Here is a 26,057-nt window from a genome sequence, read left to right as displayed (position 1 = left end):
GACAGGCGAGGTTCAGTCAGGTGGTAATCCCCGAGGGCTGAGGGGTGGGGGCCACAAGCCTCTCCCTGGAGAAGGAGGTGGGTGGAGAGGGCCGGCGGAGGCATCTCCCTGAGGGGGCCGTGGGGAGCGCGTGGCGGGGGAGGCCGAGTCCTCCTTGCCGGCCGCTCCTTGCGTTCCCCGTCTCCAGCACTGCCCACCGCAGCGTGGCATTTTGGTAGCTGGTTCCAGCTCGATTGCTCTCCTCGTATCCCGGGCACAGCCGTTGCCCGCTGGCATTTGGATGGCACGGCCCAGGATGGCCCCTTCTGCACCATTCTCTGGCCCACACTCACCTCGAAGACGTACCAGGTGAATATACAGATATCTCTCTGACCTGCCCCCTGAGTCCAAGAAGAGGGAAGGGTTTCTTACTTCTGCACTTCCCTGCCTCCCGCCCAGCCAGAATGTGGCTTATCTGAAGGCCTGAGAGGTGGGGCCCCTAGCCCTGCCCAGCTTTCCAGTTCTTTCAGTTCCCTTCCTGGGGCTCCCTGCCACACAGTGGCCAGCACCCGTGCAGAGATCTTACAGAGCGGATTCTCACAGCTGCCATGCCTTGTGAGCCGCTGAGGTGAGTGGCCCCTGGGATGGGCCTGGGGGTCCTAGGCACTGTCTTTCTGGGCACCTGGAAGAATTCCCAGGCTGGGAGTGAGCTGAGAGCTGGCCGCCGAGGTGGGGGCAGGGCCGGAGAGGCGAGCATGGGTGCCTGGGCCAGCCGGAAGGAACTTAGAGGAAGGTGGTCAGAGGTAGGATGGGGAGGCAGAGCCCAGAAAGTTTGTGAGGGGAGTCCTGGCCCCAGGAGGAAAACAGAGGAGCCTGAAGAAAGGGAAACATCTCCAGAGGAAGGAGTCGCAGAGGCCCAGAAGGGGAGAGAAAGAGAAGGATTTGGCAGGGCACCTGGGGGGCTCAGTCAGTTAAGCATCTGACTTGATTTTGGCTCAGGTCATGATCTCAGGGTTATGAGATTGAACCCTGAGTCAGGCTCCGCACTGAGCAGGGAGTCTGCTTGGGATTCTCTCTCCCTCTCCCTTTGCTTCTCTCTCTCTCTCTTAAATAAATAAATAAATAAATAAATAAATAAGAGAGAGAGAGAGAGAGAGAGAGAGAGAGAGAGAGAGAAGGATTTAGAGGTAGGAGCACCTGAAGGGTCCGGTGTGGCGGGGACGAAGAGCTGCTCTGAGTAGAAACGGGCGGACCAGCTGCATGTGTCAGGTTGCCCTGGTAATGGACCCATGGAGCGTCCCGCAGGGGAGCTAGAGAGGTACAATGGCCAACTGTAGACCAGGAGTGGGTGAAGGGGAGAGTGGGTGGGCGAGATGCCCCAGGTAGGGTTTTGGGATTCGTTTTATTTTACCCAGAGTAAGAGGACCCTTCAGAGGCTGACCAGTAACTGAGGAGACAGGGCCATGGGGGTGGGGGGCTATGCAGGGCACCCACCCCCAAGCCACTCTTACACTCCATCCTTTCTCTCTTGTTTCCTTCTGAGGCCGACTTACCACTGTCTCATTGGGAAGTGGTTGGTAAGAGCACCCATCCTACTGCCTTGCAGAATACAGCAAGGGAGGGAGTCCCAGAAGTACTCACTGGGGTTGGCAACCGAGGTCTGGTGGCCATGCCCCTCATCTCTCCTGGGTCCTCTTTTCATCAACACCGGGGGGGGGGCTCTGGCTGGAAGATGGTGGGCCTGCCTTCAGGGGCAACTCGGCCATGGGAGATGCAGAAATTAGGTCTCACTCTCCTTTCCATTTGGGGTAATCACTGCTCCATCTTTCCTCCAGAAAGGTTCTATAAAGGACAGAAGGGAATCTAGCATTTGCAATGGTCACCCTCCTTAGTGTGTAGTGAACGCCTTACCTTCCAGAAACGGGGAAGGCAAATAATTCCAAGTCCTCATTGTTCTAGAACTTTTGGATCTTCATTGACCCCAGGCTGCCAAAGGTAGATTTAAAAACCTGAACCAATATCCCCCTCTCCCAAAATGACATTGGCTTCTTTTTCTCCAGTTGGTCAAGGCACAGTGTCCAGCATATTTGAGGAAATCACGAGAGTTGTGGTCCAAGAGGTGGATGTTGGAGGGGATATGATTGCTGTCAGAAGAATCCTTGACGCTGACAGATTTCACCGCTGCTCTCTGGTGAGGGGGAAGAGAAATTTCTGGGGACACCAGTACCACGGGCCAGACCTCACCTTGGAGGATGTACTGGAGAGAAGGGAGGGTGAAGGGCCGTTCGATGTGCTAGGTTTGGGCCCCAAGGTCAGTATGAGGGGGTAAGAGATGGCCAGCCCGGAGACTTTGCCCACTCCTGCTGTACCACACTGTCAGCCCTCCTCTGCAGGCAGTCAGCAAACAACTTTATGTACTAGAACCTGCATGCACATGTCCATACGCCTCAGTTTAAGAGATGCAGAAAAGATGCTGGAATTTAAATAAAAACTTGAAAAAAATGCACAAAAGACAGTGCACACACATGAAAATGCATGGGGAGAAAGGAACGGGGGGGGTGGACATTTATTTTTATTGGAAATTATTCCTAAATTGTCTTCCTTTCCCGTGTTTTCCCTTTGTAAATAATTCACTTTTAAATTAGCTGAGGTCTTCTGGTGTGTTTCTATGTTTATGATTTAGACAGATAAATAAACGGAGGCAGTTTGCTTAGTGGTTAAGAAAGGATGCAGGCCTTAGAGCCGCGGGCACCTGGTTTCTAAGCCTGGCTCTGCCTCTTACCAGCTTGCTGACCTCTGGACAAGTTGCTTTCTCCCTCCAAGTCTGTTTCCTCATCTGTCGACTCGAGAGGACTGTTGCAAAAATCAAGTGAGTTGGACCAGGTAAATCATTTATCACAGCGGTTGTGCAGAAGGAGCCGCAGTCGAAGTTCAGCCCCGTCGTGCTGCTCTTGGCTGTTAGCCCTGCTGTTCCCCGGAGATCGTGCCTGAGCAGGTGACCAGAACTCCCTAAGGGCTTGTGCGATTCATAGAGGAGTCCATTCCATGTCCCTGCCTCTGTATTCAGCTTTTTGGATTTCAGAAGCCCCAGGGTAAGTGCTGTTGAACCCTCCCCGGGAGACTCGTTTCTCGCACCTCAGGGTGAGGACTTTTCCGGCTCAGATGTCTTTGCTACGGCCCATTTAGATCTCACCGAGAGACGGGAAAGAACCTGAACAGTACCACTGTCCAGTTTTAGAACACCTGCCACGTGCCGGGCGCTGCCGTTACGTGACCAGGAGCAGGGCCCAGATTGCTTGGAGGTGGTGGGCCTTTCCACAAGTGGAGTTTCGTTAAGCAAGCGAGGGGCTTCAGGCAAATTTCACGATTATCATTTTTCAAAGACTCTTGAGTTAATTCTCTGAGAAGCAAACTGCCAAGAGCGAATTTACTAAAAGCTCGTTCTCAAAAAAGCAGTTTGCTAAATGACCAGTTCATTGAAAACAGAAAAAAAACTTTAAACTAGGATTTGGGTGTTTTGCCATGATCATATTACTCTCCAGGGACAGGGCAAAGCGTTAAACAGAAAAAAAAATCGACTAAGTCAGTTAACTTCCTTTAAGGGAAAGTCTGTCTGTTTGCATAAAAAATTCAGAGGCAGAGGTGAAACCAAACTTAAACACACAAACGAAACTTACAAATGAAGTGGATTGGTAATTTGATTTGATTTTCAGCAACTTGGCCTGCTTCCTTTTCAAATGGATTTTTTATTTTTTTCACCCTGTGGTGCTGAAGGCGTGGCTAAAGTGTGCATTGGGTTTTGTTTTGTTTTGTTTTGTTTTCCTGTTAACTAAAGTCCACATACTTCCCTCTGATTATCTTGGTTCTTACCTAATATCCTTTTTCTGTTCCAAGATCTCATCCACGACACTATGTTACCTTTAGTTATCTTATCTCCTGAGGCTTCTCTTGGCTCTGACAATTTCTCAGGCTGCCCTTATTTTTGATGACCTTGACGGTTTTGGGGAGTACTGATCAGGCATATTGTAGGATGCTTGTCTGTTGGAATTTGCTTGATGTTTTTTTTTCTCACCGCTCGACTGAGGTAATGGGTTTTGGGGAGGGAGACCGTAGAGGTAAAGTGCCGTTCTCACTGTATCGCAGCAAGGGCGTGCTATCAACATGACACATCACTGCTGGTATTGACCTTGGTCACCTGGCGGACGTGGTGTTTATCAAGTTTCTGTCCTGTAAAATTAGTCTTTTTTCACCCTTCTCCATACTATACTGTTTTTGTGCATAAGGTTTCATTTTTCTTTCCTCTTGGACAAAGTACGTGCAGACTTTTACATGGCTCAAGAAACAGATGGGCCCGGACGTTAGGATCACACATGTAGGACTGATACGAGGCGCTCTTGCCAGTTCTGCCACGTTTCCACCAGTTCCAAAATGCAATTTTGCTATGGAGATCCAGCCCTGCGCCCCCACCCCCCAGCAGGAGAAGCTCTTCCCCCTCTGTAGGCTCGCATCTGGGAGGTCTGAGAGAAGGGCGCTCCGCCTGGCAGCATGACCTTTACCCTTCTCTTTCCAGAGAACTCCAAAGGCTGAGTTCCCAAGTTCTAGACATGGTAGTCTCAAAGGGAATGTTGACAGTGAAGTTACCCAAAGAATTAACAATCGCAGGGACCTTCCACGGGTCCCACAAGCAAAGAGTCAAGATATTGGAGACCCGGATACCCCAGCAATATCTGGATTCCCTTGAGCATGGGGAGGCTGGAGTTGGGCAGCATGGGGAGGAAGAAGGGGAAGGCCCATTTTGGGCACCAAGGGCATCTGAGGGGGAGGTATCCTGGCTGGTGCAGCCCCTCATGCCCCTTCCCAACACTCCCCGAGCCCGCTCCTCACTCAAGCCTGCCCTCCTCTTCCCCTTTCCAGGAAGTTCTTCCTGGATCAGCCTCCAGAACACCTTCTGAGACCCCCAACTCACTCGCATCCTGCTACCCTCCAGGGTGATTGATTCCTCTGACTTGGACCCAGCCTGCTGGTTTCAAGAGGCCACTCTGCTTTGCTCTCCTACTGAGTTGCCCACATCTGGGTTTTGTGCAGCCTCAGTTGGCCTTGTGGGAGCTATGCCCCCTCCCTCGAGTAGGAACCACTTGCGACCGGGCGGGACTGGCTTTACTAACCTCTCTGCGTTTATCCCCTGCCCCCGGGTCGGTGCTCAGTAAGACAGCCGGTGCTCAGTAAGACAGCCGGAGGGAAGTGCAGAACGTTCACTGCACAGAAAGCGCCACCACCCCACCCCATGGTGGAGGACATGATGCTTCCAGGGACTTACAGGGACATCACCAGCCTTCCCCCTCAGCAGGGATTTTGTTGTTGGCATGGGTGTTTTCTTTCCCTGTTGAAGTTGTTGGAAAGTGTGGGGCAGCTCAGGGGAGGGGACTCAACCTTGCTACAGGGCTAGCCCTCCTGGAGTGGGTAATGCCTTTTGTTTTCCCTTTTTAGTTAAAAAGTGAAAGACTTACACTGAAGTTTTACTGGGCCTTTGAACTACCCCTCCCTACCATAGTGTTGCTGGTGAGGGGCCTTTGGAGTTTTTTTAAGGGAGCTGGGTTTTTTCTAGAATGCCTGTTGTTGCTAGAATGAGGCTCTGTGGTGTATATATATATATATATATAGAACTGGGGGGAGGCTATTAGGTAGAGGGATGTTAGCAGAGGCAGGATGTAGGTCTCCTTGAGGGTCTTTTGGGTGCAAATTTGGATGATGTTCCATCAGGCTATTTTCATGTCCTTATGCAATCAAAGATGTCTTCTGGAGCCCAAGGCTGTGGACAGTGTGGCCAGGTCCCAGGGACCAGTGTGAGGAGTTGGAGCCCCATCTCAGAGAAGTGGGTGTTAGGACCTGGGAAAATGCCTGTCTCAGTGCCATGGGAAGGGTCCATGCTTTGGACTCATACAGACTAGGGTCTGAATTCCAACTCTACACTTTGTAGCTGTGTGACCCTGGACCATTCACAACCTGTCTCTATGCCTGTCTCAATTTCCAAATGAGAAATGGGTGCAATTCTGCCTACATGGTAGGATTGTGGTGAGAGGGCAGTGAAATGATGTGGGAAGTACCTCGTGGTGCTGGCACACAATCTTCCATAGATGCAAATGAGTTCCCTTCCCACTTCCCACCTCCTTGCCCCCACCGAGAGGACAGTGAACTATGATGGGGTGCCATGTCCCTTGGGTTTCCAGCGTCAGAGACCCTCAGTCTCAAATAGGAACTAGCTGATGGAGAGGGAGAAATGTCACTGGCCGGTGGGGTTCCTGGGATCCTGAGTTCTAATCCTCCCCCTCCACTCCCTCCAGGAAGCTGAGGGGAAGACTACCTGCTTTGTTGCATGCAATCTGGAGAATGAGAGCAGACCTGTATCTGGTGGCAGAGACTCCAGAGACGGCACGGAAGGGGCCCTGGCAAGGGAACGGCAGTGTACATTGTGGGCTGGATGCACACAAGGCTGGGACCCTGGGAGGCGGGGTCTGTGAGAGAAGCAAGCCTTGGCCCACCCGCCCTAGGTCAGGGGATGCCAGCCCAGACCCCAGGCTCTTAGCTCTTCTTCCAAACCTCTCTGAGCAATCTCAACGGCTCCTTGGCCTTTTTAGGCCTTCTCTTCTCGCCCCAAGAAAGTGCGTGTGGCATTGCTAAGTCCCTCCGCTGTTACTCTCCTGTGATGCCCTGTTTTCATTTGCTTCTCAGCATTTCTCACGGTTCATAATTACATGGGGATTTTTTGCTTATTGTCTGCCTCCCTTTCTGAGAGACAGGAAGGCAGGAGCCACAGTGCCTGGAATAAAAAGGTCCTCCATAAACATTTATTGACTCAGCAGTGGAAACAGCATGAGTTTGGGGGTCAGATGCGGGTTCATATTTCAGCTCTGCTACTATTTTAGCTGTGAAACTGGCTTACCTACTGATCCTTTTTTTTTTTTTTAAAGATTTTATTTATTTGACACAGAGAGAGAGAGAGAGGGCATATGTGTAGGGGGAGGGGCAGAGAGAAAGGGAGGAACAGATTCCCTGCTGAGCAGGGGGCCCAACTGCCGGCCACCCCAGGACCCTGGGATCCTGACCTGAGCCAAAGTCAGATGCTCATCCCATTGAGCCACCCAGGCGCCCCTACTGATCTGTTTTGAGCGTCAGTTCTGTCATCTGTAAAAGGGGATTGTTCAGGAGATCTGGCAAGGTAATCATGCAAAGCACCTAGGGATTAATCAATCTGAGCTCTTTTTTCCTAGCACCACAGGTCAGCGACCAACCCCCTAAAGGGGTCCGGGGCTATTGAGTAAAGCAGCTCATCTTCCCCAACATGGGGAGAATGAGTAAGCAAGGCCTGGTGGGGGCAGGGTAGGTGGGGGTATGTTTGGCCAGGCCCTGCGTCAGCCTGGAAGGGCCCTGGTGAGCTTGAAGGTGGGGGGCAGTTCCAGGGAAGGGGGAGGGGTCAGGGCTGGGTAGGAGGACTGAGGCTCCTTGGTCAGACACCCAGGATTCATGACATTCTAATCCTTCCCTAGCTAGAGGTGTTGATGCCTAGCTCTTCCTGAGTTTGTTTTCATTTTTTGTTTTGGTGAGGGGCAGGGCGTGAGGATTGGGGAGAGACATGAAAGAGGAACTTACAGAGAAAGAACTTGTCTTTCCGAGAACTGGTTCTCTCGCTCTGGCACTAGTTTAGATATTTGTTTCTTGGGCAACAAAAATCCTTTCCAGAAGGTGAGTGGCTTCTAGACCTTCTGTTCATCATTCCAGAATGGGCAAGGGTACTGTTTTTTAAAAGAGGATAACAAATGGCCCAGAATTATCAGGTTCTTAGGGTTGAGAATGGAACAGGGGGCACCCAGGGGTGGGAACCGTGGTATGGGCAGGAAAAAACCCTGTCTGTTGCAGAAACAGGTTGGATTTCATGTTGGCCTAGGGTTTCCAGGCTCTGACAACTTTGACTTACTTTGTGTAGGTCAGTATGCCCGGTCCTGGGGTCTCAGCCCTTACTGAAGGCTGAGAGGCCTGGGAAGCACGATTGAATTAATGTCCAGGTCTCGCATAGCACTGGCTGTGAAAAGATCACTGGACCTGGGAGTTGGAGGGATTCAGGGTCTAGTGGCTCTGCCACTCACGCTCTGTAGCCTCTGAGCCTTGGTTATCCTGACTTTCACATGAGTGGGTTAGACTAGAAGATCCCTGCAATTCTGAATGTGGCTTCCTCTGGAATTTCAGAGTCTTCTCCTGGATCCCCAAAGAGCTGTACTGCCTAAGAGCCCTTGGGAAGGGGTAGAGAGGGGTCTAGATGTGGCAGAAAATTCAAGAAACTCCCAGAAGCTGCAGCATGCACGTTGAATGGCAAGGACTAAATAAGTTTTGATTTCTTGGAGACAGAGAAGAATTTGGGGTTGGTACTAGACTGGGGATGAGCTGGGAAGGTGGAGGTGAGGTTAGCGGGAGGCAACGATGGTGGGGGTCTGGGAAGAAGGATGCTTCAGGAAAAGATTAGAAGAAGGAAAGAGACAGAAAAGTGGTCTCTTGAAGAATGGGGTCTACAGGGTCCTTGGTAATAATGGAGCTTGTTGGCTGGGTAGGTGGAGTTCTTTTTTTTTTTTTTTTTTTAAGATTTGAGAGAGAGACAGCATGAACAGGGGAGCAGCTGAGAGAGAGGAAGAAGCAGACTCTGTGCTGAGCAGCGAGCCTGACAAAGGTTTCAATCCCAGGACCTCGAGATCATGACCTGAGTCAAAAGCAGCCGCTTAACCGACTGAGCCAGCCGGGCGCCCCAAGGGTAAGTCGAGATCTTAATTGCTGTCTCTACAGGGAAGTCCTTGAGTTGAGAGGATTTCAGAAACATGAAGGAGAAGGAGCAGGACATGGTGAGAGGCCTCTAGGGTCTGAGTGAGAAGGAACAAAAAGATGTGCTAAGCTGCCTCAGAGTGCAGTTGCCGCTCTCCGATAGAGCCGGACTGGTGCTCACCTCCCCCGTTTCCTGGCCCTATGTGTTCGAGGTCCTGATCTCTGGTGACCTATAGATGGAGGGTCTAACAGGTCTTCCCATAAGTAGCCTTTTCAATGCTGCTGTGTTCTTGGTAAAGGCACAGACCGACTCCATCCTGGGTATCCCGGATGCTTTGATTGGTGGGGAGGGATGTGACTGTATGCTGGTGTGGAGGACTTGCCAAGCAGAGGGGTCTGTGGGGATTCAAATCCTAGGACGAAGGGGGTGCACATTGCCTTTTACATTTTATGCAAGATAGACCTTCACATTTTAGAACCTGGCGATTTTCCCCAGGCCAGGGACTGGGGGATGCCCCCTCTACCTGCTGGCGTAGACTGACGTCCTGCAGGCTGAGAGGGAAGCAGGAACCACAGCAGGAGCCTGCTTGGAATAACTCTCATCTGTCACTGACAGGGGCCCTCTGGAACCTCCTTCTGCTGCTGGTCCCAGGTCTGATGAGACACTGAAGCCCTGTCCCACTGCGTGCTGCCCCTACCAGCCACCCTCTTCACCCTCTTTTTTGCCCCCAGAGTTGTCTGAGGAACAGCGTCTTGGGGCTGAGGTCCTAGGGAAGGGGACCCTGCACTGGTTGAAGGACCCGGTAAGACAGCCGGGGCTGAGGGCCAGGGTCATAGTGGAAGTGAATGCCCGTGCTCTCAAGGGACTCAGCAGTCCCAGGGTACAGTCCTTCCTACTTCACAGTTCTCTGTCAACTCACATCCATTCAGCTGGTCTGTGGCAATTCCCTGGAACACTTGGTTTCTAAGACAGCTTGGGGCTGGGCTTTCTAGACTGTTGCTAGCCTATGGGCTAGAGTTGGGGGGTGGAAAACTCTTAGCCCCAGGATGGCAGTGCCAACATTGATTAGCAGTGCCTGTCACTACGTTGAGAATATGAGGCTTTCCAGGATCTGCAGGAGGAAGTGCCGTAATGGATTACTGCATCTGCCACGGCCCAGGACTAAGAGGGGTGGCCAAGTATTTGCCATTTCTGGTATGTTTCCTTGTTCCTACCTTTACAGTCTGGTGTGTTTCCTTCCAGGTGGGATCTGTCCTGGAGCAGAACTGGAGTGAGCAGCCCCAGGGTGTGGGCCGGGACCCTGATGCGAGGCTCCTCTGTGTCCTCCATGTTGCTGTCTCCATCCTGCTGCAGCTTGGTGAGAAGCTGACCTAGTGCCTTCCTAACCACGTGTTAGCCCTCGAACCATTCTCCCCTCAAACCTCTGGGTGCTCCCCTACCAGGCCATCCCCGTCCTCCCACCCCCAGTCACTAGCACGGTGTCTTTACAACAAAGAGCCAACTATTCTTTAATACATCGCTTTCCCTACATGATAATGTCCAAAAATCAGCCTGGATTGTATGCATGGGCTTCTGACTAAAAGTGGCAGATTGGTCATGTTTTCTCTCCCTCTTGAAACCTCACTAAATAAAGTAAAGCGATAGATGTAAACCCACAGTGGTAGAGAGAATGAGGCAGCAGATAAGAAATTCTGACACATCTTTGGAAACTAGAAGGTAATTAAAGGCATTCAAGCTGGGAGGTGTGGGCCTGAGGGGAGCGGGGAGTGTGGGAGGAGACTGTTGTTCTCTCATTATGAACTTTTTCTCTGTAATATTTTTTAAGACAAGGTAATTAAAAGTAAAAGAAATATATGCTTGTCGTAAAGTATTTCAAATATTTCTCAAAGTCAAAGGTGATCTCCCTTCTTCCTCTAATATAACCACTGTTAACATTTGGGGGCTACATTAACAGGCTTCCTGGGAAGCAGTATCTAAAATGGTAATGTAACATGAAGCTAGGATGATATAACAAATTTGATTTCTATCTTTGGTACTAGAGTTGTTTTTTCTTCTAGATTGGTAAAAATACTATATGCAACAGGAATTCTCATAAATGCTGTGGGGAGTGAACTGCTTTAGAAAATTGTTTGACGGTATCTACGAAAGCTGAACACGTGCCTGTGAGCCACTCCACCTCCTAGGCACATACCCAAGAGAAAGGAGTGCATTGTCTTCACAGGACATGCATATACAAACACATGAGCCTGAGAGTCCCAAGCTGAACACTACCCAAATGTCCAACAACTTTAGGATGGATACATATATTGTGGCGTATTTATGCAAGAGAACAAATTACTGCTCCACGTGACAATATGGATGACTTTCACAGACATGGTGCTGAGCAAATAAATCCAGACACAAAAAAACGTATTTATGTTTGAGTCCTCTGAGAAGCAGGTGCCAAAGTAGAATTGGATGTGCAAAAGTCTTAAGGGAAGAGCCTGGGAAGAATAAAGGGAGAGGGAGCCGGAATGGTAAGCCTTCGATGCAGGTCTAAAACCTATGAAGGGAGAAAGAGGGAAGGATTGAGTAGGGAGAGTCTCAGACTGCAGGGCACTTCTGAGAGTCCTTTGCTCAGACCTGAGCAAGGGTGGTCCACTGGAGGAGTCCCCATCAGGCAGGAATGGCCAGGCCCTAACATCCACCCCCATGCTCAGCCTTTGGCTGGAAGCAGTCCCGGGAAGCTTCATCTCAGGAGACCTACAAGGCAGCAGGTGCAGGTTCTTAGTCAGCGGTGCTTCCTGCAGCAGGTTCTCCTAAAGAAAATTCTCCATGGCCACCACAGCACTGTACGATTCCATTATATGAGGCTCAAGAGCAGGGAAAACTACGCATTGGTGGTAGAACTCAAAACAGTGGTTATCTTAGTGGAATAGTCTTAACTGAGAAGAGGCAAGAGGGAATCTTCTGGGGTGCTGGAAATATATAAAGACTCATCGTACTGTCATTTAAGATCAGTACACTTCACTATGTTATACATCAATACAAACATTTTTAAAAAGTACATAGTGAATAATTCCATGTAAATGAAGTGAAAACTGAGCAAAACTAAATGACAGTGGTAGAAGTCAGAATACTGGGGGCAGTATTGGCTTGGAAGGGGCATGAGGGAACCTTCAGGGGCATTGGAAATATTTTATAACTTGATCAGGATAGTGGTTATGTGGACGTTCACATGTATACAAATTTAATAAGCCATACAGTTAGGATTTGGGCACTTTAAGTTTGTTTTTACCTTCATGTTACTGTAAGGTTTTTTTTTTTACCTCAATAAAAATTTTAATTTAAAAACATTGCATACACATGAAAACATACTTGAACAAAACAGAAGAATATAAAAAATTAAATAAAAATTTCCTCTCGAATCCCTTTACCCTATAACATAGACCCACTTTCTTTAGATAGTCACTAAACTTAAGTTTTTGGTATTATTTAGTTTTAGTTTTTATTACAACTAAAAATGATATTCTTATATTTGTTCTTGAGTTATTAATTTTAGATAGTGTTTATTGATGTCCCAGTACTAAGGAAGAATATTGGGAAGAACAGACATTGAACAAGAACTACAAAGTAGGAAGAATGTTATTAAAAAAATGCAGGGTACTTATGAAAGTATTTAGTGAAAGACAACAGGGTAGTCCCCTCTTACCTCTGACATTGTCCCCTTCCCTCTTCCTTAAATTCTGATTCCAGCCACACCAAACTGTTGGCCTTTTATTTGAACATGCTGTCACTTGTACAATGACATGCTTATTTATTTATTGATTGATTTATTTATATTAAAAATTTTTTAAAGCATTTATTTATTTAAAGTAATCTCTAAACCCAATGTGGGGCTCAAACTCATGACCCTGAGATCAAGTGTTGCATGCTCTTCTGACTGAGCCAGCCAGGCGTCCCTACTTTTCCCCACCTTATCCATCCTTTAAGCTACAGTTCAAATATCTCTTCTTCAGTAGTCATCCCAGTTACCCAAAGAATTGGTTTACTTCTTCTGTATGGCCCATAACACACTGAATACATCTCTACTATGGCATTCATCATATTGTGCTGAAATTATTAGTACATATGCCTGTTTCACTAATGTGAAAGTTTCTGGAGAACGAAGTTTAAATCTAACTTTTCTTTGCTAGGGCTCTGTAAACAATTGTTTTCTTCAGAAGTACCTTTGAGTTGGGGGAAGTTTGGGATTCATACCCAGAATTTCATGAGGCTGGCTCAACCTCAGAACTACCAGTTGTCACTAAGAACTTTTGTTCTGTCCTCTCAGAGTCTCAGCAAGGGACTACTTGTCTCAGGGAGATTAAACTGGCCCAGAAACCTGACGTTCATATTTAATCTGCTGATTTCCCTCATCTCACATCCCTGATTCCAGTGTGAAATTCAATACAGTAACTGCATATGTCTGTAAAGAATTTCCTGTTCCAGCAGCTGAAACTGTGATAGAGATGGCTTCGAAAAGGGGGCAGTTGGGATAGTCATTATTTGAGCTTGGAGAGATGGAGATTCCACTAACTCTTACTTATTCTTTAGAACTCTTAGCTTAAGCAATACCCATTTCTGACAGTTTCTATATCTCTCCAGACTGAGTTAGAGACTTCTAAGCACACTGTGGCTATCCTTTTTGGGAAAGAAACCTTTTTCAGAAATGCTAGTTAAACCGGCTGGAGGTAGATACGATCCTATGGAGTTGGATGTCTTGGATAAGGGGGAAAACTACTTTGTAGGAAATAAATCAAGGAATTTATTGATTTTCCTCCTTAGATGGAGAGGGACAGTGGAAGGAGAGAGAATGGAGGGAGAGAAGCACAAGCAAGATAGAGAGAGGCTGAAACTATGTAAGGTAGTAAAAACTTCTAGATATGAGATAGGTGAAGAACATTCAAGAATGGTAATACCAAACTTGTTTCTGGATAACAGGGTTTAAATCCAGTAAGTTAGATTATTTGCTGTAGCTCTTCCATGGAAAACAATTTAAAATGCTGGATAAGATTATTTTTTTAAAGTTCTATTTATTTAAGTAATCTCTACACCCACCATGGGGTTCGAACTCATGACCCCAAGATCAAGAGTTGCATGCTCGTCTGCCTGAGCCAGAGAGGTGCCCCTGGATAAGATCATTTAAAACCATTCATAAAAAGCATCAAATTGTTGACAAGAAGCTCAAGCCAAAATATAAGTAAAAAGGAGACCCAGGGAGATAAACGAAGTATTAGAACACTGATGCAAATTTGCCCCATATGAAGGAGACTGAGATTTGCAAACCCAGGCAAGCTGGGGCTTCAGTTTGGCCAGCCTTATGGATTGATGAATCCAGAAGTCAAGGCCAAGAACCCACCCAGGTGGGAAATCTAATTAAAGGAGATCTTTCCCATATTAAACTGGAATCTTGAGGGGCTACATCATTGAGGTAAAAGTGAATCAGGAAACCCATACTCTTGCCTCACCTGCAGGGGATATAGGGAAGACTCTTGGTACTGAGTGAAGAAGAGGTTAAAAAAAAAAAAGAGGGGCGCCTGGGTGGCACAGCGGTTAAACGTCTGCCTTCGGCTCAGGGCGTGATCCCAGAGCTCTGGGATCGAGCCCCACGTCAGGCTCCTCCATTGAGAGCCTGCTTCTTCCTCTCCCACTCCCCCTGCTTGTGTTCCCTCTCTCTCTGGCTGTCTCTATCTATGTCGAATAAATAAATAAAATCTTTAAAAAAAAAAAAAAGAAAGAAAAAATTTCTGAAATATTATGGCCATAGGCTTGTGTTTTCATAGAACTCAGCCTGGATTTGCATCATCTGGGTATTTCAGAGAATCTCAAATTGCAAACTTAGTTTGTGAGGGTCCAGGATTGGTTGTGTCCCTAGATGTCAGTCAGAATTAAAACACAAGTCTTTTCTGGAAGAAGTCATCTTCATTTCCAAAAATAATTCTTTAAGGACAATGAGTGGTTCCCAGTAAAAAAATATGAAAGCATATAAGGAAATGACAAGAATAAGCAGAAACAACAAACAGCAGAAAGAGGCTTATAAAGATATCATTATTGGAATTATTAGACTAGATTATAAATATATGCTCATTACATTTAAAGAAATTTTAACATGAGCTTGATAATGCCAACGGCAAGAAGAAACTATTAAAAAGTCACCTATCGTATTTGTAAAAGAACCAAATATAACTTTTAGAAATGAGAAATTTGATCCTACATTAAAAACATAATAGGTAAAAGAATATATCGGATGTAACTGAGGAGAGAGTGCAATTGAAATCAGAAAAAAATAAAATATAGAGAGACAAAAGATGGAAAATATGGAGTGAGGCCAAGAGACATGGAGTATTGGGGCGCCTGGGTGGCACAGTCTTTAAGCGTCTGCCTTCGGCTCAGGGCGTGATCCCAGCGTTCTGGGATCGCGCCCCACATCAGGCTCTTCCACTAGGAGCCTGCTTCTTCCTCTCCCACTCCCCCTGCTTGTGTTCCCTCTCTCGCTGGCTGTCTCTATCTCTGTCAAATAAATAAATAAATAAATAAAAATCTTTAAAAAAAAGATTTTATTTATTTGAGAGCAAGAGAGGGAACACAAGAAGGGGGAGTGGCAGAGGGAGAAGCAGGCTTCCCGCTGAGCAGGGAGCCCAATGCAGGGCTTGATCCCAGGACCCTGGGATCATGACCTGAGCTGAAGGCAGACGCTTAACAACTGAGCCACCCAGGTGCCCCTGCATGCTATAATTTTTAAGATAACCATTAATGAAATAGAAACAAACCAGTGGAGGGAAAAAAGATATAATGATAAAAAAAAGCCATCAACAAAAAAACAAGAAACGAATGAAAGAGAAACCTAGAAGAGGTGAAACAAATAAAAACCCAAAAGAAAATATGGAATGAAATCCAATGTACATGGACTACATGTACATGGGCTAAATGAGTGAGTAAAAATGCAAATATTGTCAGAATGGATAATTTTTATCTATTTGCTGTTCATGAGACATCTAAAACATAAGGATATAAAACATTAAAAATAAAAGAATAGATATATATTGGATATGTAAATACTAACCAGAGGGAAATGGGTGTGGCTATATTAATATTAGGCAAAAATAAATTTAAGGCATAAAGCATTATTAGTGGCAAAGAAGGTCACTTCATAATGATAAAAGTTTCAATTTACCAGGAAGATATAACAATTTTGTATTGCTATACACATAATAATATAGCCTTAAAATATAGAAGGCAAACATTGACAAATCAGAAGACAAAATAGTCAAATACACAATCACTTCCCTTAGTAATTGATAGAATAAGCAGCTAAAAATATCAGTTTACGAAAATAGATGTTTTGAACATGATTAGCAAACTTAACCTAACAGACATATTTAGAAAGCTGTACTCAACAACAACTGTAGAATATATGCCTGGAACATTTATAAACATTGTCCATATGTTGAGACATAAAATAAGTTTCAACGTATTTCAAAACACTGAAACATAGCACCTTCTCTGACCACAATAAAAACAACATGGAAATCAATAACAAAACATTACTAAATATCACCATATCTTAGGAAAGTAAGGCACACATGTATAAATAACTCATGAGTCAAGGGAGAAATCCTAATGAAAATTAGAATTTGGGGGGGTATTTAACTATAAGAAAAATATACATATCAAACTTGTGTGATTAAACTATTTTTTAGAGGTAAAAATATGTGTCACTTTATTCATGTTAGAAAAGAAGAAAGACCAAAGGGGGGAAATAAAAAGTTAAGTATGTCAAGAAGCAAAAAAAAAAAAAAAAAAAAAAAAAGCTGGCAAAATAAATCCAAATAAATGGAAGGAAAGAAAATAAGAGCACAAGTTTATAAAACAATAAAGAGGTTCAATAAAGACAGATATTGGATCTTTGAAATGATTAATAAAGTGGACATACCTCTGACAAGAGTGATAAAAGGAAAAAAAAGTAAGCACATACAGGAAGTGGACAGTCCTATAGATGCTGCAGGCATTAAAAAGATAAGAGAATATTAGGAACAACGTTTACCAATAAATTTGAGATTTTAGATGAAATGGGCACTATCATAGGAAACTATAATTCAATAAAACTAAACCAAGAAAAAACAGAAAATATGAAAAATCCTATAACCACAAAGGACAATATATCAATAGTAAAATATGTTCCCACAAAGAAAATTCTAAATCTAATGGTTTCTCCAGTAAATTCAATTAAGCATTCAAGAATAAATAGTTCCAACCTATAGAAACCCTTCCAGGGAACAAGAACAAAAGAAATTAAAATGCAGGCCAGTTTTACCCATGCAAAAGAAGTTTTACATGCAAAAATTTAAAAATGTATTAGCAAAACAAATCAAACAATAAAAAAAAGATAAAATGTTAGGATGAAGTTAGATTTATCTAGGATTTCAAGGTTGGTTTAATATTGAAAAATCAATTATGTAATTCACCACATTAACAGTTTAAGAAAGAAGAATAACATGATAATCTCAATAGAGAAAATGCACTTGATAAAATTCGATTTCCATTCATGTCAAAAATTCCTAGAAAACTAGGAATAGAAGGGAATTCCCTTAACCTGGTAAACATATCTGTAATAAACATAATATTTAATGGTAAAATGTTATAAGCTTTCTTTCTGAGATGAGAAACAAGAAAAGGATGTCTGTTCTCACCATCTATTTGACATTGTATAGAAGGTCTGGCAAGTAAAGTAAAAAAAAAAATATATATATATATATACACACACACACACATAGGGATTTAAACAAAAGAAAATAGCATTACTTGCAGGTGATCTAATATGTATATAGAAAGTCCAAAAGGGGGGCGCCTGGGTGGCTCAGTCGTTAAGCGTCTGCCTTCAGCTCAGGGCGTGATCCCAGAGTCCTGGAATCAAGCCCCATATTGGGCTCCTCCGCTGGGAGCCTGCTTCTTCCTCTCCCACTCCCCCTGCTTGTGTTCCTTTTCTCGCTGGCTGTCTCTCTCTCTGTCAAATAAATAAATAAAATCTTTAAAAAAGAAAGAAAGAAAGTCCAAAAGGATGTACAGATAAATCATTAAAGTGAATAATAACTTAGCAATTTGCTAAAAACAATATACACAAAACAATCATATTCTTATATATATCAGCAACAAAAAAATGAAATTTGGAAAAGTACTCATTGTAATAGCACCCAAAATATGAAATACCTAGGAATCTATCTAACAAAAGGTCTTAAAGAGTTCTAACACATTAAATTTAAATATCTTATTGAGAGGGGCACCTGGGTGGTTCAGTTGGTTAAGCCTCTACCTTCGGCTCAGGTCCTGATCTCAGGGTTCTGGAATTGAGCCCCGGGTGGAGCTCCCTGCTGGGTGGGGAGCCTGCTTCTCCCTCTCCCTCTGCCGCTCCCCCTCCTTGTACTCTCTCTCTCTCTATCTCTCAAATAAATACATAAGTAAAATCTTAAAAAAAAAATCTTATTGAGAGACCTGAGAAGACTTAAATAAGAGATACTATGTTGAAGGATTATAAGATACAATATTGTGAAAATGTCAATACTTACCAAATTAATTTATGGATACAATGCAATCCCAACAAAATTTCAACAGTTCTGTGTGAGTGTATAACTTAAGCTGATTCTAAAATTTAATACAGAAGTGGAAAGGAACACAAACAGCTATGATACTCTTGAAGAATGAGGTGAAAAAACTTGCTCTACCAGATATCAAGATGGATTATAAAAGGTGTAATTTTAGTGTAGCATTAGAGCAGGGATAGAAAAACAGAAGAGACTGCTCATAGATTTTCATGCATAAATGAACATTTAATATATGAGAGAAGTATTGCAGGTTAGTGGGGAAGGGCTAGATTTTTCAATAAATGGTGCCAGGACAATTGGGTAACCACATGGATAAAAAATGAAATTTGATCCCTACCACACAGCATATATAAAAATTAATTCTAGGTGGATTTTAGATCAAAATGTGAAAGGTAAAACTACACTTATGTTAACAAAAACTCGTGTTCACCAAAAGTTATCATAAAGAGGTGAAAGGATAAATCATAGAGTGGGAAAAGATATTTAAAACATATGTAGCTCATAAAGCAAGAGAATCCAGTATCCAGTATAAGGAGCTTGTAAAAATCAATTTAAAAAGACAACGCAACAGAAAAATAGACAAGTCTTTTACAGAACTTTTTCAAAGAGAAAATCCTAAAAAATAAAAATAAATAAATAAATAAATAAATAATAAGAAAATCCTAATGGATATGTTCGGTACTATCTACAATTTCAAGCATTCACTGGGGGGTCTTGGAATGTATACCTCACAGATGATGGGGATTCCTGTATATCTATATAATGGAATACTATATAGCAATGGATACAAATGAACTAATGCTGTATGAGACTAATCTTTAGAAAGAATCAAGGCATAAAAGAATGTTTTTGATTCTCTCCACATCATGTTCAAAAATAGGGAGGATCCAAGTGATAGCATGGTATCTGTTTATCCAAACTCCACCTCACATTTCTAGCAGTCTTCATAAAAAACACTGACACTCTGGAACTAACACTTTGGCACCAGTCGTGTTTCTGCAACCTCAGGGGCTTTCAGACCTACATAGTTCATTATTGTTCCATGGCTGTCTGAAGCTGTATTGCTTCCTACCAGCTACAATTTGTTCTTTCTTGGCTACTGAATTTTCAGTTCTGAGGAATGGGTTACTGGTGAAGTAATAAGCCTGCTATGGTAAGAAAATAATTTAGGAATCCACACTTTGGTGGTAAATGTCCAAGAAAAGGAAGAAAATAATTATCATGAATCATCCTTTTTGGAAGAGGGACATGATCAGGGGGAGGTGCATGCGAAAGGGATGGGTTTCTAGGATGCTAGATGTGTTCACTTGGGTGGTAGGTAATTCAGATGTTTATCTGATAATTATTTGTTAAGCTATACTTTTGCGCGTAGTGCATATTTCTGTAAGCACATTATAATTCACAATAAAAGTGGTGGGAAAAAAGAAAGAATGGCATTCACTGTTCTACTTGAAGCTCTTTGTGTGTGTTGGGGCAGTGTGAACTCTTCCTCCATCTGCCTTCTGCAATCTTCCCTCAAGTCTACCACTGAAATATTTGAGGGGCAGAGAGAGGGTCCCAAGCCACCATCTAGGTTACAATAGCACTTAATCAAACAGTACTGTATTAATCTGTCTCAGACACCAGTCTGTGCCCTCCCTGGTGACAGGGACTGAGACTATTGAGCGTGGTACTTATAGTAAATGAGATTATTGGCTGTTGTATACACATTATGGTGAAAGCCATGGATTCCTAGCCGTGTAGAGTCACTTCTTTATCTATCACAGGTCCCACAGTCTAATACAGAACCTTGAAATTGTTGGTGTTTTATGGTTTACAAAGTTCTTTCTTATAAATTATATGACTACATAAAGTTATATTGTAAGACAGGTTGAAACTGGAATTAGTTTCCCCACAGCTGAGATGAGAAAATGGTCTTTGCCAAAGATGTACTAGAAACGGAGGGAGTCAGGATAAGAATCAGAAAGCCAGGGTCCTTCCATTATAGACTGCAGATTCTTCCTCACTTGTTTTCTGTCATTCAGGACAGACACGTCTTGGAGGATGCTTTAAAGACCATCGAATATTAGACTCAAACAGAGTTCGGTCAGAAGGAAGGAAGAGAGAAGCACCTGCACACATCTCAACCCTCAATTTAGTCATCCTCTGCGTTTTAATTTGGTTGACTTTCTTCTATGTGACCTACATTCCAGAAAACTTCCACAGAAATGAGGGAGGGTCCAGGAGGTTTTTCGGTCAAAAGCTGTGTGATCTATGTCTGCAAGAAACGGACTTCAAGCTCCTTTGGACTGAGGTGAACTTCCTCTACCCTCTGAGTTGTTATGCAACATCTTCTAATCAGTGGTTGGTAGTCAAAACCACTTTTTCTCTTTTTTTGCTTCCTGTTTCCTTATCTCTTTTGTTTTCCAAACACCTTCATTGTTCTCCATTTGTTTCTGGATTCCGATACCGGACATCAATGTGTTACCCTGGGAGGATCCAAAGTGATAGCATGGTATCTGTTTATCCAAACTCCACCTCACGTTTCTAGCAGTCTTCATAAAAAACACTGACACTCTGGAACTACACTTTGGCACCAGTCATGTTTCTGCAACCTCAGGGGCTTTCAGACCTACATAATTCATTATTGTGTCAGGGCTGTCTGAAGTTATATTACTTCCTACCAGCTACAATTTGTTCTTTCTTGGCTACTGAATTTTCAGTTCTGAGGAATGGGTTACTGGTGAAATAATAAGCCTGCTATGGTAAGAGAATAATTTCCATTATAAGACACTGACACCTGCACAAAGCTGGCAATCTTGTGTTTTTATCCATTATTGTAACTTAAAAATTCTTTTTCTTGAGATAAGGTTTTTTTTTTTTTTTACTGTAAAACTATTTCTACTCATAGAGCTAAAGGTAATCGTACTGATCTGTCAGTTTATCTACATTCTTCCTTCCGAGGGACTGAAGAAGCTTATGAAACCGAAGGAGGAAGGCAAGAAGGGCCCCGAGAAACATTTATCACATGCAAGGGCTGTGGGGTAAGGAAAGCTTGCCAAGGATGAACACAGTTAAGATGCAAATATGGCAACAATCTAAAGTGTAAAAGGACGCTGGAGGATGAAAAACAAAATGTAAAAGGAGAAAATAGTTTCCTGGCTCAGAAAAAAAGAAATTCACAAACTCAAGAGCAGTGCCTACATTCTGTGGGATTACCTAAAAGAGCTGGGGAAGGAAAGCCAAGTCACAGCTCACACCATCAGGAAGCAGCAGGTGGCAATCTTACGTACTCAGTACCATCACTAGTTCTCCCTTTAACCTGCACTGCTCAATTTCCCTCACTGGGGCTGGTTAAAATTTATATTTTGTTCATATCTTCTTTGCCTAACGGACACTTTCTCATTAAACTGCTTTATCTGAAGAGCTCATACAAAATGTTAGGAATAGTTATTACTTGTGAAGATAAAACTTGCAAAGAAAGACAGAAGATCTAGTAATTAAGAGCCTAGATTCTGGAGACTTCCAATGCCAACTCTACCACTTACTAGCTGTGTGACTTTGGGCGAATTACTTAACAATTATGTCCTTCTGCTTGCTCTCTATAAAATGTGAATGAGTATGTACCTACTATGACGAACATGAGGACTATTGAATAACTACATCAAAACATTTCGAAGAGTACCTGGCGCCTAGTGCTCTATGTGTGCTGTATGTGTGTCAGCTGTTCTTCGGGAGCACGTGCAGCTTTCCCCCTTCGGTTCCCTAGGCATTTCTCTCTCTAGGATGGTTCTGGTGGTAGCTCCATCTTCAAGAAGGAGACATTTAATTCTTTTTTTTCTTTTAAAGATGTATTTATCTATTTGAGAGAGAGCAAGAGTGAGTGGGGGCGGGGGGGGGGGCAGAAGGAGAGAGAAAAAGAATCTCAAGCAGACTCCCCGCCGAGGGTGAGGTCTAACACAGGTCTAAATGTCATGACTCTGAGATCATGACTTGAGCCAAAATCAAGAGTCAGAGGACACTTAACCGACTGAGCTCCAGGCACCCCGAGACATTTAATTCGTAAGGGGACGAAGTTTCTCTTTGGGATTCAATCATTAAAATGTTCACATTCCGTTTCTCACTTTTATAAAATTCTGTTTCAAAATGAGACATGCTATTATAAAATAAAAAAAGAATAATGCATTAGTCTATCTCAGGGCAACATTATATTCATTAACCTGTGTGAATAATTCCTTTTACATTGACAGAGTAAAACTGTCCAAACAACAGAGATTCATCCTTACTGGAATAGACACAAATTCTGGGTCTGGATTTGCCTCCTGTGCTCAGAATGCTTCTGCCAGCTTCAGTGGACTCATAGGGTGCCTTATCTACCATCATGACACACCACACGGCATTGTGTCTGATCAAGGAATTCACTTCAAAGCAAAGGAAGTGAAGCAATGGGCTCATAACCATGGAATTAAATGGTCTTACCACATACCCCATCACCCAGAACCAACTGGCATAATTGAAAGGTGAAATGACTTACCAAAATCTCAGTTACAGTATCAGTTGAGAGATAATACCCTGAAACAAAGGGGTTCTGTATATGCTTTGAATCAGAGACAAATATATATAGTTCTGTCTCCTTCATAGCCAGAATAGTCCAGAAATCAGAGATGGAAGTAGGAGTGGGCCCTCTCAAAATTATACCTAGTAACCCACTTGCAGAATTTTTCTTTCTATCCTGGCAACTTTGAGCTCTACTGGTTTGGAGATCATTGTCCTCAAGTGGGGGAATGCTTCTACCAGGAAACACAACAGTGGTTCTTTCCTGAATTGGAAGATGAGACTGCCACCTGGATATTTAAGCTCCATATACTATGGAACCAAAAGGCCAGAAAAAAGGGAGGTGGTGTATTAACTTACTGGAGTGATGGTCCTGATTACCGAGAGAGTTGAGTTGCTACATGACGGCAGCAAGAAGAACCGTTTCTGGAACCTAGGAGATTTTCTGGGGGTGCTTCTTAGTTCTTTCTTGTCCAATACTAAAGGTTAATGGAAAACTACATAGCAACAACAATAATAAAGAAGGGCAGAACACGAGGACCCATACCCTTTGGGAATGAAGGTTTTGGTCATTCCACCAAATAAAGAACCCAGAGCAACTGAAGTTCTGGCTGAGACCAAGAGAAAGATGGAATAGAGTAGTTGAAGAAAGAAGCCACAGATAACAATTACAACCTTATGACCAATTACAGAAACGAAGTAGCTTTGCGTATTTTCTCTTTGCTTGTTATAATCATGGTTATTTTAATTCACTACCTATTTTCTTCTGATTTTTAGTTTATATTCAAGTTGTTGGAAGTGAATTTTACAATTCCGTCCTTAGGACACAGAATGGGACTGTGAGTGAATTTCAGGAATAATTAATATAGCCAGCAATAGAAACAATGACTATTGGAACTATGTGCTGTTATATTTTTAGGAAATCGTGAATACTTTTATGATGGATAGCTGTATCTTCTTAGGTAGAAATATAAAAGTTCTTTGTCAGTGTACAAGTGTTAAATGGTATGTAGAAAGGTGCATATGGAAGCTGAATAGTCAAAGGGTTGCACCATTTCAGTTATTAATTTATTGCCTCTCAGCTCCAAATATATCTTTTTTGTCTGTTTTGTGAAAATGGATCTAGGTCTTGTAAATGTTTTCCTTCACCAGCTGGCACAGCATTAAGTTTTGTCAGAGATGATGCTGGAGAGACATTAGAGGAGGAAAGGAATTTTCTTTCCGGTTCTAGATTGTTGCCTTGGCAGGCTCCTGAGACATTTCCAGTGTTCATATCCCACAGTGCATGGTGGCCAGCAGCTTTGGCAACAACTTCTCCTCCTTGTGTGGTTTTGTAGTTGAGTGAGAAATTACCCCATGAACTACTTTCCTTGGCACCCTAAAGGGTGGATCTCTGGAAAGTTACACAGAGTGAATTTCCAGCATCAGTGACTTCTGCCATTCAGTGACTCATGGTTGTGGCCTCTTCAATAAGGTCTGGATGTCTGCTCTGGGAGATGGTGGCTCATTCTTGAACACTCTCTCTCAGTCCTAGTGGCAGGAGCTGCTCTTTATATCTGCTATTCCTATATTCTTTAGGGTTCTCTTTAGGGTTCTCTAAAGAGAAGTAGTTAATACTTCTTTATATTATCCTGTTCAAATTATTTTGTGTTTTCTGTCTCCTAAGAGGATCCTGACTAACTCACATATCTACAATGTTAATGCTAATACGAAATCTATTATTAAAACCAGATAATGATATCACAAGAAATGAAAACTGCAGACAAGTATGTCTCATGAACATAAAAGCACAAATCCTCAACAGACGATTAGCAAATCAAATCCAACAGTATATAAAAATAATTATACACCATGACCAAAAGGAATTTATTCTAAATATGCTAGGATTATTCAACATTTGAAAATCAATTAATGCAATCCATCTCATCAACAGGCTAAAAAAGAAAAATAATATGATCACATCAATAAATACAGAAAAAACATTTGGTAAAATCCAATACCCATTCATGATAAAAACTCTCAGCAAACTAGGAATAGAGTAGAACTTCCTCAACTCCCTAAAGAACATCTATAAAAAGCTATAGCTAACATCATACTTACTGGTGAGAAACTGGATGCTTTCTGTCTAAGATCCAGAGCAAGGCAAGGATGTGCTCTCTTACCACTCCTATTCAATATCATACTGGAAGTTCTAGTTTATGCGGTAAGACAAGACAAGAAAGTGAAAAATATAGAGCCTGGGAAGTAAGAAACAAAACTGTCTTTGTTCGTAGATAACATGATTGTTTTTGTAGAAAATCCCAAAGAATCAGGGCACCTGGGTAGGGCAGTCAGTTGAGTGTCTGATTCTTGGGTTCCACTCCAGTCCGTTTCCACTCTGGTTGTAATCTTGGGGTTATGGGATGGAGCCCAGAATCAGGCTCCATGCTCAGCGCAGAGTCTGCTTAGGATTCTCTCTCCCTTTCCCTCTGCCCTTTCCCCATGCACACATGTATGCACATGCATGCGCATGCCTTTTCTCTCTTTCTCTCACAATAAATCTTTTTTTAAAAAAAGAAAACCCCAAAGAATCAACAAAAATATCTTGGAATTAATAAACGATTACAGTAAGATCACAGGATATGAAGTTAATATACAAAAACCAACTGCCTTCCTAAATACCAGAGAACATCTGGAATTTGAAATTAAAAAAAATAGTGTAATTTATATTTACACCAAAACCTTTAAATATTTAGACATAAATCTAAGAAAATATGTACACGATCTATGCAAGGAGAATTACAAAACTCTCATTAAAGAAATCAAAGAAGATCTAAATAAACAGAGAGCTATTCCATGTTCCTGGATAGGAAGACTTGATATATTTAAGATGTCAATTTTCCCCAATTCAACCTATAGATTTAATGCAATTCCAACCAAACTCCCAGCAAGTTATTTGGTGGTTATCAACAAACTGATTCTTAAGTTTATGTGGAAAGCCAAAGATTCAGAATAACACAAAACTAAAGAAGAACAAAGTCAGAGGACTGATACTAACCAAATTTAAGATTTACTATACAGCAATCAAGACACCATGGCATTGATGAAAGGATAGACAAATTGATAAATGGAGCAGAACA

The 26,057-nt window shown here is 43.1% G+C and overlaps 1 protein-coding gene across 1 annotated transcript; it reads left to right on the top strand.

Annotated features, from left to right (window-relative positions):
• The first annotated feature begins 1,056 nt into the window (after positions 1 to 1,056).
• On the top strand, positions 1,057 to 25,699 carry GSDMB (gasdermin B). The gene is given in 6 exon segments (XM_034640678.1): positions 1,057 to 2,304; positions 4,361 to 4,926; positions 8,809 to 9,243; positions 9,385 to 9,636; positions 9,885 to 10,142; positions 20,430 to 25,699. Coding segments are annotated over 6 exon segments (2,307 nt in total). The 5' UTR covers positions 1,057 to 2,014; the 3' UTR covers positions 20,936 to 25,699.
• Positions 25,700 to 26,057: the final 358 nt, after the last annotated feature.

The sequence above is a fragment of the Ailuropoda melanoleuca genome, chromosome 13, assembly GCF_002007445.2.
Source record: "Ailuropoda melanoleuca isolate Jingjing chromosome 13, ASM200744v2, whole genome shotgun sequence".
NCBI lineage: Eukaryota > Metazoa > Chordata > Mammalia > Carnivora > Ursidae > Ailuropoda > Ailuropoda melanoleuca.
The sequence above is the reverse complement of the archived record's forward strand: the minus strand, read 5'-3'. Positions and strand labels throughout refer to the sequence as shown.